The sequence below is a fragment of the Lissotriton helveticus genome, chromosome 1_2 (assembly GCF_964261635.1).
Source record: "Lissotriton helveticus chromosome 1_2, aLisHel1.1, whole genome shotgun sequence".
Taxonomy (NCBI): Eukaryota; Metazoa; Chordata; class Amphibia; order Caudata; family Salamandridae; genus Lissotriton; species Lissotriton helveticus.
This window is the reverse complement of record NC_136058.1, coordinates 400152935-400169637: the sequence shown is the minus strand read 5'-3', so window position 1 is coordinate 400169637 and position 16703 is coordinate 400152935. Positions and strand designations below refer to the sequence as shown.

The 16703-nt window shown below is 45.3% G+C and overlaps 1 protein-coding gene across 1 annotated transcript in view; it reads right to left on the bottom strand.

The window, feature by feature from the left end:
* Positions 1 to 12038: 12038 nt before the first annotated feature.
* Positions 12039 to 16703, bottom strand: part of LOC144806407 (CD5 antigen-like) — a 381883-nt gene continuing 377218 nt past the window's right edge. Inside the window, exon 7 of the mRNA XM_078672771.1 lies at positions 12039 to 14734. Within this exon, the coding sequence (XP_078528897.1) occupies positions 14205 to 14734 (530 nt within the window). The 3' untranslated portion in view covers positions 12039 to 14204. The remainder of the gene's footprint in view (positions 14735 to 16703) is intronic.

Genomic DNA, 16703 nt, shown 5'->3' with positions numbered 1-16703 from the left:
ATCAATCTCACAAAAGAAAATTTCCTTCACTTAGTGGTACTATTGATGACTTCTCATGAACAGCACCTTCAGAAACACAGCAGAGAACTTTCTCAGAGTATGCAACACTGAGATCGCCCATATGTGTATGTATCTATCCAGGGGTCTTAGGGCACCATGGACCTGACAACAACTTTAACTTCTTTGCATAAAGCGCATCATCCAACCATGGACTCTAACCACTTCCCATAACCTGACACATCCAAATCACTTCACTGCAATTTAAGCATAGGCATTTGTAATGCAGAACCCTGTTGATACTCACACCACTGTTTTAAATCGTCTTCGCCTCAATCCTCCAGTACTGGCATCTTCAACAGAACATACAGCTTTGGATTTGAGCAATATGGGCAAATATTTGCTTTAGGGATCTCAAAATAGGGATCTCATTAGAAACCCCCTCTTATCCTCACTTCATCGGACAGAAAACTATCCGACATGCTGCCAGAATTACTGTTCTAGCCTTTTGGGCCCTTTTTGTAATCTCTTGGTCCTCCAATAGACCTTGCTTTGAGCCGAGAGGGGTGTGATATGAGGAGCTCAATCAGCCATCCAATGTGGGCCAGGATTTGGATAACTGCTCTTCAAACTGATAATTAACTTCATATATACGACTCTCAAGATTACAATATACAAATAAAGGATTAGGTCTGGCAGACATAATATCCTGAAGAACTTTAGAAGGTCCAATATTATACAAACCAGTACTTCAGTTAAATATATAGAGAACAACAGCATTAGTACTCGATATCCAGAGATTTCTCTAATTCTATCCCTTCCAGTCATCAATAAATCAATTGAAACACACAATCAAATGGAAATAAACCATAGTAAGACAGAGGCAGTCTGATTTAGTTAACTTTTATTAAGATTTAAAAAGGCATTAGTACTTAAGCCTGATTCAAAATGCAGAATAGCTTAATTAATTCAAATTTGGCATAGAGTGACCAAAGCTCTGGAAAGGTCAGGAAGGGGCATGAGATATGCAAGCTCAGTGCAGTCTCCCATGAGGGAAAGAGACCGCCAAGGGGCACACAGCGTATGCGTCAGTACGGAGTCCGCAAAGGCACATCTGGAACCAAAGAATAGATCAGCAAAGGAAAATACGCAAGAAGGAACATAGTTATCTATTGTTTCCACGACTCTGAAGATATTTGTTCCAGTCCTAGGGAAACAAAGTTGTCATGTTTATGCCCTTGTCAGAAACTAATCCCTTCTTGTGTATTAGAGAAAGTTTCTAGTGACCTCTGAGCTAGCTGGCACTCACAATTAAGTTTAGTATATTCGATAGAGACATACTGACCTCAGTCCTATGTCACATCTATAGGATATATTATTCCAATGCGCAGAGCTTAATGGAAATATAGGAACTACACTGCAGCGCTTCCCTTCACCTTCTTTCTCTACAACGAATACAGGATACATTTGAGCTCGTTCTGAAATGAAATGAAATGAAATGAAAAATTACATTTCTATAGCGCATAACTACCCGGAGGCCTCGCAGCGCTTTAGACTGATTACTGTGACGGGCCTACGGGTAGTTAGTACGCTTTTGCAAACAGGTGGGTCTTTAAGGCCTTCCTGAAGGACTGTAAATTACTGTCCTCCCTCAAGGTCAGAGGCAGAGAGTTCCAGAGCCTTGCCGCTGTATGGCTGAAGGAGCGGCCGCCCACCTGGCCCTCTTTACTCTGGATGTGGTTGCCAAATGCAATGTTCCAGAGCGAAGGGCTCTGGGGGGGTGTAGGGTGACACTAGAGAATGCAGAATAGCCGGGCCTGTTCGATGGAAAGATTTGTGCAGAATGCACATGGCTTTAAAATGCGCTCGAGCAGCCACCGGGAGCCAATGGAGGTCCTTAAGCGCCTTCCTGGCAGATTGCCAGCGAGGGATGTTGAGCAGCAGTCGTGCGGCACAGTTTTGGGTGACCTGGAGCCTGTTGACCACTGCCGCAGGGGCTCCCAGATATAACACATTCCCATAGTCCAAGCGAGAGAGTACAAGGGCCTGCACCATGACCCTCCTCGCCTGGATTGGGAGCAACGGGAGCACTTTGCGGAGCATTTTCATCAGCCCGACGCAGGTGGAGGCAGTTTTACTGGCTTGAGCTGAAAAGTCCAGTGCTTTGTCGAGCCAGATTCCCAAGCTCTTTATCAGGGGCTTGGGGGGGGGGGGGGGGGATACCGAGACATGGGGGCCAGATGGAAATTAAGTTGGTCAGAGAAGAATTGCCCAATAACATGATCTCGGTTTTTTGCCCATTGAGTTTGAGGTGGGAAGATTGCATCCACTTAGCAACAGCCTCTAGACAAGGGCCCAAGCTGTTAGATGAGCCCTCCGAGTGGTCCAGGGAGACCACCAGTTGGGTGTCATCGGCGTATGTAATAATACGCACACCGAACGGGTGGACTATCCCCTCTAGAGGCTGCATGTAAATGTTAAAAAGGGTGGGGCTCAGGGAGGAGCCCTGAGGAACACCACACCTAAGCGGATGCTTAGATGAAACCACCTCACCCTCAAACACCCGGAAGGATCGCTCGTCCAGGAAGGAGGTCAGCCACGCAAGGGCCGCGCCCGACACACCCATGCCCTTCAAACGATGTAATAGTGTGGCATGGTTGACTGTGTCGAACGCGGCACTTAGGTCGAGCAAAATAATGGCTGTTTTTCCTCCCTGGTCCATTATGGCTCTAGCTGCCTCCGTTACTGCCAGAAGGGCCGTCTCAGTGCCATGCTGAGGACGGAACCCCGTCTGAGAGACACATAGTAGGCCGTTAGACTCCAGATAGTCCACCAAGACCTTGTTAACATGTCTTTCCACCAGTTTACTCATCCAGGGGAGTAACGATATTGGACGAAAGTTGGACAGGTCGTTCTGATCCAAATTTGGTTTCTTTAGCAAGGCCCTGACCATCGCACACTTCCATGGGGCTGGAACAGAGTTAGAAGTGATGGAGATGTTAAGGACGTCTAAGATGTATGGGCAGATAGTGTCAATCACTTTGACTAGGGCCTGCGGGGGGGCCGGGTCGTTCGGGGAACCCGAGGTAACTTTATGGACCAGTTTATCCAGTGACTCAAGATCCAGGAGGGGGATGGTGGCCAGTGAACAGGACAAGGGTAGGTCAGAGTCTGACGTAGACGTCAGACCCAGGTCATTCCCCCCTGTTGGAAATAGGGAGTATATAGTTTGAATTTTTTGAGAGAAAAAAATGGCGAGATTATCACAACGGGCCTGCGCACCGTCCGATGCTAGGAGCTCCGGGGGAGGAGAGATCAGAGATTTTACGATTTTAAACATTTCTCTAGGTGCATTCACTGCCCGAGTGATTTTAGTGCCATAAAACTCCGCCTGGGCAGTTTTTATTTGATTTTTATAGTGCCTAATTGCGGTTCTGTACTCTGAGCCCTTCATCTGAGAACGATCTTTCCTCCAAGCTCTCTCCGCTTTGCGGCATCCTTGTTTCAAAGTTCTAAGAGCAGGAGAATACCAGGGAGCAACTTTAGGTCTTTTTATAGTTTGCAGAGAGCTTTTCGGAAGAACTTGGTCAAGAGTCTCCGAAATCCAATTGTCAAAGTTGAGGGCTGCCGTATTGGAGTTACTCGTTTTTTTAGGTGGATGTTTAGAGAGGACTTGTTCCCATTTAAGGGGCGATAAAGAGCTCCACTTCCTACCCCAAAATTTCTCCTGGGTTTGTGGTGTAGGGGGAGTGCCTATGGGCCAGGTAAGGGGAATTAAAAAATGGTCAGTCCAAGGTAGTGAAATCGGTGCTTCGGTTAAAAGAGTGTCTAGATTGCTATAGACATGGTCTAGAAGGTGTCCTTTGTTGTGTGTTGCAAGGAACCCCTTTAGAGATAGGCCCAATGCCTGAAGGTTTGAACGAAGGCTATTGGCGGCACCATCCAACGGATCATCTAGGTGCATGTTTAGGTCGCCTAGCAAGGTGAGATTTGCTCCGGTGACCACCAGGTTAGCTGCCAAGTCCGTCATGTCAGTGATGAAATTGCCCAGTGGACCAGGTGGTCGATAAACTAAAATGCCGGAAAAGGTGAAGGTAGGAGAGAATTGAAGAGCGTAGCATAGGCTCTCACAGGCTAACGTGGTGGAGGAGGTGACACGACATGTATAGGTATCTCTATATATGATGGCCAACCCTCCCCCTCTCCCAGACTGGCGGTCCAGTCGTTTGATGGTATAGCCCTGGGGAATAGCCCATACTAATGCTGGGTCATTTTGTAGTTGGAGCCATGTCTCAGTTAGAAAAAGGGCCTCCGGATTGAGCTCCTCGATCAATAACGCTAGTTCCGTGTGGTGTTTGGGCAGGGACCGGCAGTTAAGAAGATACATGTTTTTATTATGCGTACAACAGTGTAAGGCTGGAGTCGCGGATGAACACCAGTGACATGTTTTACAGCCGGCGCTACTATTGATAGGAGGAACCGAATGTAAACAACGTGAATCGACTGGAGGTCGTAAGGAATGCAAAAAAGGAGCATTATAACGAATACGTGTCCTACCATAATGCCGGGCCGGAAGCTGGAAGCGTCTGGACGCGGACTGGCGCAGACTGGCTTCTCTTTGGCGCCTCTTCGGCGCGCTCAAGGCGCTACCGCTGCGCGTCACCTCTGCGCGTGAGGTTACACCCTAAATAGATTAGGAGGTGGGGTGAGACTAGACCGTCCTGACCGGTAGTATGGCTGCCCGACTTGGGACAAACCGGAAGTGCGAGCGCTGTACCTCCCTCCACGCAATCAGCATGTAGTTGCTGCGGTGGACCGGGGAGTAGCGCGACTATGCAGGTAAAAACACTTAAATCTGTTTTTAAAATAATACAGGTTAAAAGTACATCAGGTAACACAACTAGCAGCAAAAATGTGTCTAACACCCGCTTGCGCGGCAAATTAGCAATCAATCTGTCGAGCGCCCGGGAATCCCGCCCTTTAGTAGTCCGGGAGGTGGGGGGAGACTAGACCGTCCTGACCGGTAGTATGGCTGCCCGACTTGGGACAAACCGGAAGTGCGAGCGCTGTACCTCCCTCCACGCAATCAGCATGTAGTTGCTGCGGTGGACCGGGGAGTAGCGCGACTATGCAGGTAAAAACACTTAAATCTGTTTTTAAAATAATACAGGTTAAAAGTACATCAGGTAACACAACTTGCAGCAAAAATGTGTCTAACACCCGCTTGCGCGGCAAATTAGCAATCAATCTGTCGAGCGCCCGGGAATCCCGCCCTTTAGTAGTCCGGGAGGTGGGGGGAGACTAGACCGTCCTGACCGGTAGTATGGCTGCCCGACTTGGGACAAACCGGAAGTGCGAGCGCTGTACCTCCCTCCACGCAATCAGCATGTAGTTGCTGCGGTGGACCGGGGAGTAGCGCGACTATGCAGGTAAAAACACTTAAATCTGTTTTTAAAATAATACAGGTTAAAAGTACATCAGGTAACACAACTAGCAGCAAAAATGTGTCTAACACCCGCTTGCGCGGCAAATTAGCAATCAATCTGTCGAGCGCCCGGGAATCCCGCCCTTTAGTAGTCCGGGAGGTGGGGGGAGACTAGACCGTCCTGACCGGTAGTATGGCTGCCCGACTTGGGACAAACCGGAAGTGCGAGCGCTGTACCTCCCTCCACGCAATCAGCATGTAGTTGCTGCGGTGGACCGGGGAGTAGCGCGACTATGCAGGTAAAAACACTTAAATCTGTTTTTAAAATAATACAGGTTAAAAGTACATCAGGTAACACAACTAGCAGCAAAAATGTGTCTAACACCCGCTTGCGCGGCAAATTAGCAATCAATCTGTCGAGCGCCCGGGAATCCCACCCTTTAGTAGTCCGGGAGGTGGGGGGAGACTAGACCATCCTGACCGGTAGTATGGCTGCCCGACTTGGGACAAACCGGAAGTACGAGCGCTGTACCTCCCTCCACGCAATCAGCATGTAGTTGCTGCGGTGGACCGGGGAGTAGCGCGACTATGCAGGTAAAAACACTTAAATCTGTTTTTAAAATAATACAGGTTAAAAGTACATCAGGTAACACAACTAGCAGCAAAAATGTGTCTAACATCCGCTTGCGCGGTAAATTAGCAATCAATCTCGTTCTGCCTGCTATATCCTTCCTCCAAGCTTTCTGCTGTGTATCTTATCTGGCCTCAACATATCGATTCAAAGTATTCTCGTACCTCCCCCGAAATTTCTGCTTCTCTTTTTGGTGGGCCATCTGTTCCCAATCATCAAGTGCCTCAAATGGCATAGGCTTAATAGGCGGTTTAATCTCATACTCCTGTCTCCCCAAATTCTCAAAAATGCTAATTCATCATTCTTGGTATATTTCATCCAGTTTTTGAGCCATTTACAAGCATAGCATTCTCGCTATTGTGCCATGAATAATGCTGGTGGTATTGGATCCCCTTCTATAGTGGGTATGGGTAAACGTCCCTTAATCAAGCTCTTCAAATTCTTTAACATTTTCATTTTTCACTGATTATAAAATTGTCCTTCACAAGTGATTCTCTTCATCAAATTTCCTTTACCCTTCCTTGTTCAGCTCCAACCAACCAATACCAATGTGGTTCTCTGTGACGTCCTTAACCTATTAACCTATCCCAGTGCGGTCTTAAACCAACTAACCTATACCAGCGCGGCACACAGTAACATTGAACTCATTCCTCGCAGAAGCTACCCCTCCTTAACAATCCTTCAAGCGAGTTTTCTTCTAGGCATAATTTCTCATATAATGCATGCTACTTCCACAAACCTATCTGCTCTGCTATAGAAAGTACAGATTCTCTAAGATAAGATGTTTTAACACCTTGACTGTGGCGCAAATTCCACCGCAGTGCTGGTGAATAATGAGTAGGCGGGGTATGGACAGCCCCCGGCCGTCCTCCGCACATGCCCACTCTGACGTCCGACGCATGAAAGGGGTTCATAAACCCAATAGTCTATCTGAACTTATCATGCACTTCAAGTAAAATCTTGTCCAGCGAGATCTCTCTCTAATCGTCACAAGCTCTACCTGTGGACTGAGAGCACCTGTAACAAATGTATCCATCAATCTCACAAAAGAAAATTTCCTTCACTTAGTGGTACTATTGATGACTTCTCATGAACAGCACCTTCAGAAACACAGCAGAGAACTTTCTCAGAGTATGCCACACTGAGATCGCCCATATGTGTATGTATCTATCCAGGGGTCTTAGGGCACCATGGACCTGACAACAACTTTAACTTCTTTGCATAAACCGCATCACCCAACCATGGTCTCTAACCACTTCCCATAACCTGACACATCCAAATCACTTCACTGCAATTTAAGCATAGGCATTTGTAATGCAGAACCCTGTTGATACTCACACCACTGTTTTAAATCGTCTTCGCCTCAATCCTCCAGTACTGGCATCTTCAACAGAACATACAGCTTTGGATTTGAGCAATATGGGAAAATATTTGCTTTAGGGATCTCAAAATAGGGATCTCATTAGAAACCCCCTCTTATCCTCACTTCATTGGACAGAAAACTATCCGACACGCTGCCAGAATTACTGTTCTAGCCTTTTGGGCCCTTTTTGTAATCTCTTGGTCCTCCAATAGACCTTGCTTTGAGCCGAGAGGGGTGTGATATGAGGAGCTCAATCAGCCATCCAATGAGGGCCAGGATTTGGATAACTGCTCTTCAAACTGATAATTAACTTCATATATACGACTCTCAAGATTACAATATACAAATAAAGGATTAGGTCTGGCAGACAAAATATCCTGAAGAACTTTAGAAGGTCCAATATTATACAAACCAGTACTTCAGTTAAATATATAGAGAACAACAGCATTAGTACTCGATATCCAGAGATTTCTCTAATTCTATCCCTTCCAGTCATCAATAAATCAATTGAAACACACAATCAAATGGAAATAAACCATAGTAAGACAGAGACAGTCTGATTTAGTTAACTTTTATTAAGATTTAAAAAGGCATTAGTACTTAAGCCTGATTCAAAATGCAGAATAGCTTAATTAATTCAAATTTGGCATAGAGTGACCAAAGCTCTGGAAAGGTCAGGAAGGGGCATGAGATATGCAAGCTCAGTGCAGTCTCCCATGAGGGAAAGAGACCGCCAAGGGGCACACAGCGTATGCGTCAGTACGGAGTCCGCAAAGGCACATCTGGAACCAAAGAATAGATTAGCAAAGGAAAATACGCAAGAAGGAACATTTTCCCACGAAAGGTGGATGAGAGCTCTTCTGTTTACGTCAAATCAGTGTATAATATAATCCACAGGTTCTAGGGTGAGCCCTCATTGGTCACCTCACTTGATCGGACCAATCAGTCCATTGGTCAGTTTGTATAGGGTGACTTGTCCTGCGACATAAAGAAGACACATAATATAGAAACATAGGCGGTGCAGAATACGTAAGTTGTCAGACAATCCAGTAGGTGTATCCTGTTAAACAAAGATCCTTTAGTAAAGGCACACAAGCAAGTTCAAGAGGACAGTTTCTCAGGCAGATGTTCCCAAAGTATCAGAATTTGTGTCTAATAGACCTTGCATGCAGTGGGAACTCTTGAAATAAAACCTAGTTTCAATTCACTTGGCAATCTTAGAGAACATTTGCCTAAGAACGAAGTCGAGCAGAACAAAGAACATGCGTGCAAACAGGCAGGACTGGATTCAATATAAGCTAATACAAGCAAAGAATATAAAGTATTGAAATATACATTTTCATGGAGAAATAAAAGATTCAAACTTTGTTTTCAGCTTCTTTGCAATTAGAAAGGAGGTTAAAGTCACTGTAAATAGCATGTGTAACTGTGATGTATTACTGCATTTCCAAAGTACCAATGTGTAAAATTATTTTAAATTCCGAATAACTAATATTTTATCAGGTGATTTAGATTAGTACATATATGAAGATCATTCTCTGAAAGTTTCAAAGCATTAGCTTTTAATACATAAGTGCAGCACCATTTTCTCTTTTCTCTCTAGGTGTTCATTTTCACATAAGCAAAGATGGAGTTTTAGAATGAAACTCCCCATTAGCACATAATATGTCATCTAGAGTACATTAGTTTTCATGAATTCTTGACATACATTAATGATTTAATAAAGATGGTTAATAAAATGTCTATAACACGTGAGTAATCACTTTTCGATTATGCATCAAAAGAATACACCAATGCAATTTAGTGAAATAGAACTTATGTTATTTTATTTAATATTTCGTCTAGTCGACACTCTTCTGCAGGCTTTTTATGATGCTTTACCGGATATTTCTGGAGATTTTCTCAAAGGTAAAATTTGTGCACATCTATCATGGTTTGTTCAAAAGGTGTCAAAGTTGGTTTATAATAATAATAATAATACAGATGCTTCTAAAGCGCGAACAGCTACCTCTGGGTGAGGTGTCAGGGCGCTAACGAGTCTTTCAGCAGCGAGCGAAGAGCCAGGAAGAAATTCAAGTTTTATTGCATAAAAAGCCAAGTTTTTAGGAGCTTCCTAAAGCTAGCTTCTGCCGTGGCAGATTGGATGGCAGAGGGCAAGGTGTTACAAAGTTTCGCCGTGCCCGCCGAGAAGGACCTGCCTCCAAGTCTAGCTTTCCTCACACGTGGGATAGTTAGCTTAAGCATAGAGTTAGATCGCAGCTGTCGCTCTTGGTGGTATCGGGGGAGTCAACGTTTTAAATAGTTGGGGCAGGTACCTTTTAGCGCTCTGAACGCCAAGGTTAACACCTTGAATTTTATTCTACTTGCCACTGGGAGCCAATGTAGCTCGTGCAGATGCGGAGAGACATGATACCTAAAGGGAATGCGTTTTATCAGTCTCTCAGCCGCATTCTGCACGATCTGTAGGCGTTGCACCAGATATTTGGGCAGACCAAGGTAGAGGCCATTTGAGTAGTCTAGTCGAGATGTAACTGTCGCGTGAACTACCATTTTGCGACACTCGACTGGTAGAAGAGACAGAAATTTTCAAAGATTTCTAAGTTTATGCAGGCAGCCGGCGGTGAGCTGTTGTATGTGAGGCAAGAAGGAAAGATTCTCATCCCATCTTACTCCCAGATTTTTAGCATGGGCTCCGGGAGATGGGGCTGGGCCCATTTCAGGTGGCCACCACAAGTCCGGGGGGGGATGTTTATGTTTTCCCAAAAATAACACCTCCGTTTTGCTAGCATTCATTTTTAGTTTATTTGTGTTCATCCAGCTAGCCACGTCTCAAAGACAGCCCCTAATTTTACTAAAAGCTGCCTCGGACGTATCTTTATAGGGGAAGACTAATTGCGTATCATCTGCATACGAAATTGCCTTGACCCCCCATTTAGCAATCAGAGTAAAAAGTGGGGCCAGATAGACATTAAACAGCAAAGGGCTGAGTGCCGACCCCTGCGGGACACCGCACCAGAGGCGTTTGGGTTTAGAGGAGAAGGTACCCAGCGCCACTTTCTGGGACCGATCTGTGAGGTAGGAGTGGAGCCAAATAAGTGCCTTGTCTTCTAGGCCTATGTCCTTCAGCCGCAGCAGCAGTCTGCCGTGATCCACCGTATCAAATGCAGGTGATAGATCCAGGAGCACCAGCATAGCTGATGCTCCTGAATCTAAGGACCACCTGATCGACTCAGCAACCTCAATAAGGGCCGTCTCGGTGCTAAAACCGGCCCTGAAGCCTGACTGAGTTTCATGTAAGGCGCCTTTTTCTTCAATGAAGCTATTTAGCTGACGTTGGATCAGCTTTTCGAGCATTTTTCCAGGGGCTGCTAGTAGGGAAATGGGTCGGAGATTGCTCAGGTCATCCGGCGCGCCGTTGTTTTTTTTTTTCAAAGGGAGGAGCGTGGCCTGTTTCCAGCAATCCGGAAACGTGCCAGTTTCAATGGACGTGTTCCATATATGTAAAAGGGGAACTACAATTGCGTCCGACATCATTTTCCAGAGTTTAGGTGGACATGGATCATCAGGTGCCCCTGATTTGCATTTTTTGTATTTCTTTCAGTGCCTCAATGAGGGTGATAGGATGGAATTGATTTAAAGAGGTAGCGGGTGGCTCAGTATCTCCTAAATCAGTCATAACTGTAGGCTCGGGGTCCATAAAGGTATCATACACTTTTATTATTTTTGTGTCAAAGAAATCTGAGATAGTTTATGTGTCATTTGTAAGTTTAGCAGTTGTCCCACTGTATCACTACAGTGCAGGCACCCTAGCGCCTTGACGCAAAGGTGCCTGCGTTGGAGCTATGCGGCCAAAAGTGCGCCAGTGCAAGGAAAGGACAGGAATGCGTTGCATAATGTGAAACATGGTGCATTCCTCCCCTTTCACTCAGCGCAGCACAGCACGGTGGCTTCCAGTGCTGCGTGAAAGTAATATAGATTAGGGACTAGGTCTCTTTTAGATTTTCCTTGTTGCTGCATCTATTTGAAAAGCTTTGTGCCTCCATGGCAAATGATTTTTGATGCTTTATTAAACGGACTATATTTCACTTCTATTTTATTCCTTTATATTTTGATGAAGCTTCATAGTTTTCTCCAATTTACTACTCTCAAATTCTTCTTTTGAGTCAGCCTTTTCTTAATTAATGTTGTTCCTATATGTTGTTTTGAACCTTATTCATAGAAAGACCATCCCCTCCTATGCAAACTGGGCGCCACCGGATACCGGATACAGATTATCTAAGGGCCACCGCAGGGCCACCGCAGTCACAACACCACTGCTGATGGTGCAAACTCTTCCAAACAGTTGTGGTTGTCTCTAGCTAAGGATCAGAAGGGCATATTAGCAAGGCATGCGATATGAAATCATCGCTGCTTTTGCAGCTGTTTTTGGCCGAAAAGCAGCGATAATTTCATCGCCCTATTAGCACGCTGTTTGTAGGCGATAGCGAGAGGTTTGGGGCCCGCTTTGCATGTCAGCGATATTTATCGCTAATGACATGTAAAATGGGCGTACCCAACCTGAAAACAGCCGCTAACATCGCTATCGCCTATTATCAACGCAGGCGTAGTGGTAAAAAAATATCACTGAAAACTAACGCCTGCTCAGACCACTTCTTAACCTGTATATCCAATGGAAGTTGCATATTCAGGTTACGACCCAATTGGCGTTAATGCCTGAATATTGCTGGTTTTCCAGTGATATTCACGCATTGAGCCGCTATCGCCGGATATTTTATCGCATTTGAGATAAACGTTGCTAATAGCACGTTATCTTTGCGATAACATCCGGCGAGCTATGGCGGTAATAAAAATGACGCTAAGCTTATTTAGCGATAAATATCGCTATTTGTTGATAATATGCCCCAGAGTGTGGAGCATACAGGAGGGGCTCATAGGTGTTGAATCCAGAGGCTGACAAGCACTGAGGCGGGTAGAAGGATTCTGAATTGAATAGGAAGGCACAACTACTGGAGCAGTGTGAGGATTCTAGCATGGTTTACTCAAAAAATTGAACTATCAACTGGTTAAGAAATTGATTTTTGGTCTAGTACTTCTTGAATTTTTAATCAGAATTTTGAGTTTGAATTTATAAGCACATAAAACCAATAGGCATCAAAGCACGGTCACCAAGTAAGAAACCAGAGGGAGGGGACAACCCTAGAGAAGAGGATGCATAAAAGCATCAGAAGGTCGCCCAAGACAATTTGAAGTTATACAGATAACTGGGTTTTCACCTGGCAACAAAAATAGCGTATCATTTCAGACTCCTAATATTTGCAAAACCTGGCGGCTGCCACCGTGAATGCTCGTTCCCCCATCTCGCGGTCCAGAGCCTAGGAACTATTAGCTTTACTTGCTCCTACTGATCTCAGAGGTCCACTAGGATCAAACCAGGTGAAGGCGGCCCTAAGACACCATGAGCCCTGTTGGTGGCGAGCCTTATGTACAAGGCACAGGGGTTTAAAAGTCACCTGCTTCCTTACTGGCTGCCAAAGCTCTGTCTGAACTGGGATGGTGAAGAACGATGATGGATTCAACCCAAATCTGTGACTGGGGGTGAGTGTCTGAAAAGATTCACCGCTCCATCCATCACTTCCGTGTGTTTGCCAATGGAGATTTTTTAAGGCAGATCCAAGACCAACCGAATAGCATGTGCATTTTGGATGACCTGAAGCTTATTCAAGGAATACTGATTGGCATTTGAATAAAGTACATTTCAATAACCAAGGTGAGATGTAATAAGAGCAATGGATACTGACACCCTTAACTCTGCAGGAAGAAAGGGAAGAATTTTCTTCCAGGTCTTAATGATACAAAAACATGAACAAGAACTCACCGTTCTATTGACCTGGGTGTCAAATGCCAAAGTATTGTCAAAGATCACCCCCAGATTTGTTGTCGCACCCACCGGAACAGGTACAGTGGCGCAGGTTTTCGGTCACCAACAGTGAGTCCGGATCTAATTTTCCACGCTAAAAAACAGTTCTCCCTCATCAAAAAGCTGACTTCATCCCAACAGGACCTAAACATGTCTGCCACCCCTTCCCAGACATCAGAGATGAAGACGATGATTTGGGTGTCATCCGCATAGGACGACACGTGGAACCGATGGAGCGCATGAGTCCTAAAGTTCGTGCAGCTGACTTTGAGAGTTCTCTTCACTAAAAATGACTCAAGCAGGCTTAAGGCAGCGTCCCTCAGTCCAGGCTGTCACATGGTGAGAGATGGTGTCGAAGGCTGCAGACAGATCAAGCTTATACGACCACTACTGACAAAATCGGAAGGGGATGTTATTTCTGAACTAAATCGAAGTTTCTTCTTGCAAAAAACGTGAACGCGGCTGTGGCCTGCAGGTTACAAGGTGATTTATGCAGACGGTACCTGACCCAATGAGCTATATTCTACCTTGAGTCTCAATGTCTAGCAGAAAGTGATCCATGGACTGAATGTGCCTGACAGTGTGAATGATGAGGTGAGAGCAATGACAACAGACTTGTAATACCTGAAAACCTGCACATTATTTATTATAAACCATGAATTGGCAGAAACAAATGTCTGTTACTTCTGTAGACGTGTTGTTGCAACTTTCAGCACGAAACAAAACACATGAGAAATTCAAATCCAAAATCGAGAATCTTTATAAATAGAAATGACTGCCTTGAAACAGGTAAATCAGTTCTGATCATGATTGACAGCAGCTCTTCCACTAATGATCAAAGACACACATCTGCAGGCCTCCCCTCCACTGTTTACCTCAGCTCTATGGCTGAGGACATGTAGCTACAAACCACAGGAAAGACCTTCTCTGTGAAGGTGTCTGTGTAGGTGAAGAGGTGCTCCTGGGTCTGAGCATTGAAGAATGACACCAGCCCCCCCTCGAAGTCCAGGTAAACTCCAATGGGGCTTACTAAGGGAAGCCCTCTCGAAAGATAAGCAGGCACAGGGTAAATCTTAGAAACAAATTTAACTCGCGTCAAAACCCAGAAGCCGCTCTCAGGCCGAACCATCTGTGTAAGGGCATTCTTAGTAACAGACTGCCTGGCCACCCCTACATACCACAACATAACAGAAAATGTTTCGACACTGCGCTTGGGCACCATCAGCTCCCAGTAATGCCTCCCAGAGGTGAAGCCTACAGTTCCAAGAACACATACATTTTGCCAAAATCTCTCTGCATTCTTGGCAACATTCTGTTTATTAGGAAGCCTTGTGACTCTCTTTCCATCTGCGGAGATGTTGAGTGCAGGGTGAGCTGTGTTCGGATCCAGGAAGATGGATTCTGAGGAGGAAAAGACACGGTTACTCCGTTCAGCTGTCAGGACCTCATGTTTTATCTGTCTTCACACCACTGAGCCCAGCAGCTTCCTTCTGTCACCCATCCTTCCAGCTGTCTATGACCCCCCATTGTCCATCTGTGCATCCTCCTGTCTGTCCAGCTCTCAGGTACTTCGTATCCCTCTCCACCCTTCTGACCCCAGCAGCTTCCTTCTGTCATCCATCCATTCATCTGTCCATTATCCCTTCCACCTGTCCATCATCACCATTGTCTATCTGTGCATCCTCCTGTCTGTCCGGCTCTCAGGTATTTCTTTCTAATCCATCTCCATCCTTCTAAGCCCATCCACTTCCTTCTGTCGACCCTTTTCCTTGTATCCACCCCCCGTCGTCCATCTGTGCATTCTCCTGTCTGTCCACCGCTCTTCATTCATGAGACAGTATAAAGAAACCCTACCTTTAAGATGACCATAAAACCTGGAAATGCCTTCAGACATGTTCTATAAGGAAGATGATCTCCAGTTCACTGGGATCATGTGTGCTATATTCCCTCTCCAGTGTTATCACATGATGTCTAGGTGGGTCAGACCTGAGGTAGCTCATTATTATCTACACTGGACAAAGATAGAGAGGAGGAGAACAGACTGAAGCAGGAGTGTGACTATTTCTGGACTCAACAGAAACCCACCCTTGTAAATCCATGTCTGAAAGGTGTCTCTTGGCTCCTGTAGTAGGAACAAATCAAAACAAATACTCTTTGTGCTCCAGACAAGACCTGCTGAGCCAAAGGGCAGGCTGCATCCGAGACAGGCTCCCGATTACACCCATCTAAGCAAAAGAGACAGGGCTCAATGCAGAGACAGGCCTTTTATTACAGCCATCCAACAATAAATGAGAGGACTTCATGCAGACACCGGCTTTCTATTACGTCAATCCAACAGTAGGGTACAGGTCTGAATGTGCACCCTGGCATCCTATTACATACATCCAATAATAAGACATCAGGTCTAAATGCAGACACCGGCTTCGTATTACATCAATCAAACAATAAGGCACATGACTGCATGCAGACACCGGCTTCGTATTACATCAATCAAACAATAAGGCACATGACTGCATGCAGACACCGGCTTCGTATTACATCAATCAAACAATAAGGCACATGACTGCATGCAGACACCGGCTTCGTATTACATCAATCCAACAATAAGGCACATGACTGCATGCAGACACTGGCTTCGTATTACATCAATCAAACAATAACGCACATGACTGCATGCAGACACCGGCTTCGTATTAAATCAATCAAACAATAACGCACATGACTGCATGCAGACACCGGCTTCGTATTACATCAATCCAACAATAAGGCACATGACTGCATGCAGACACTGGCTTCGTATTACATCAATCAAACAATAAGGCACATGACTGCATGCAGACACCGGCTTCGTATTACATCAATCAAACAATAAGGCACATGACTGCATGCAGACACCGGCTTCGTATTACATCAATCCAACAATAAGGCACATGACTGCATACAGATACCGGCTTCGTATTACATCAATCACACAATAAGGCACATGACTGCATGCAGACACCGGCTTCGTATTACATCAATCCAACAATAAGGCACATGACTGCATACAGATACCGGCTTCGTATTACATCAATCACACAATAAGGCACATGACTGCATGCAGACACCGGCTTCGTATTACATCAATCCAACAATAAGGCACATGACTGCATGCAGACACCGGCTTCGTATTACATCAATCCAACAATAAGGCACGTGACTGCATGCAGACACCGGCTTCGTATTACATCAATCAAACAATAAGGCACATGACTGCATGCAGACACCGGCTTCGTATTACATCAATCAAACAATAAGAGGCGGGACTGCATGCAGACACTGGCTTTCTATTACATCAATCAAACAATAACGCACATGACTGCATGCAGAC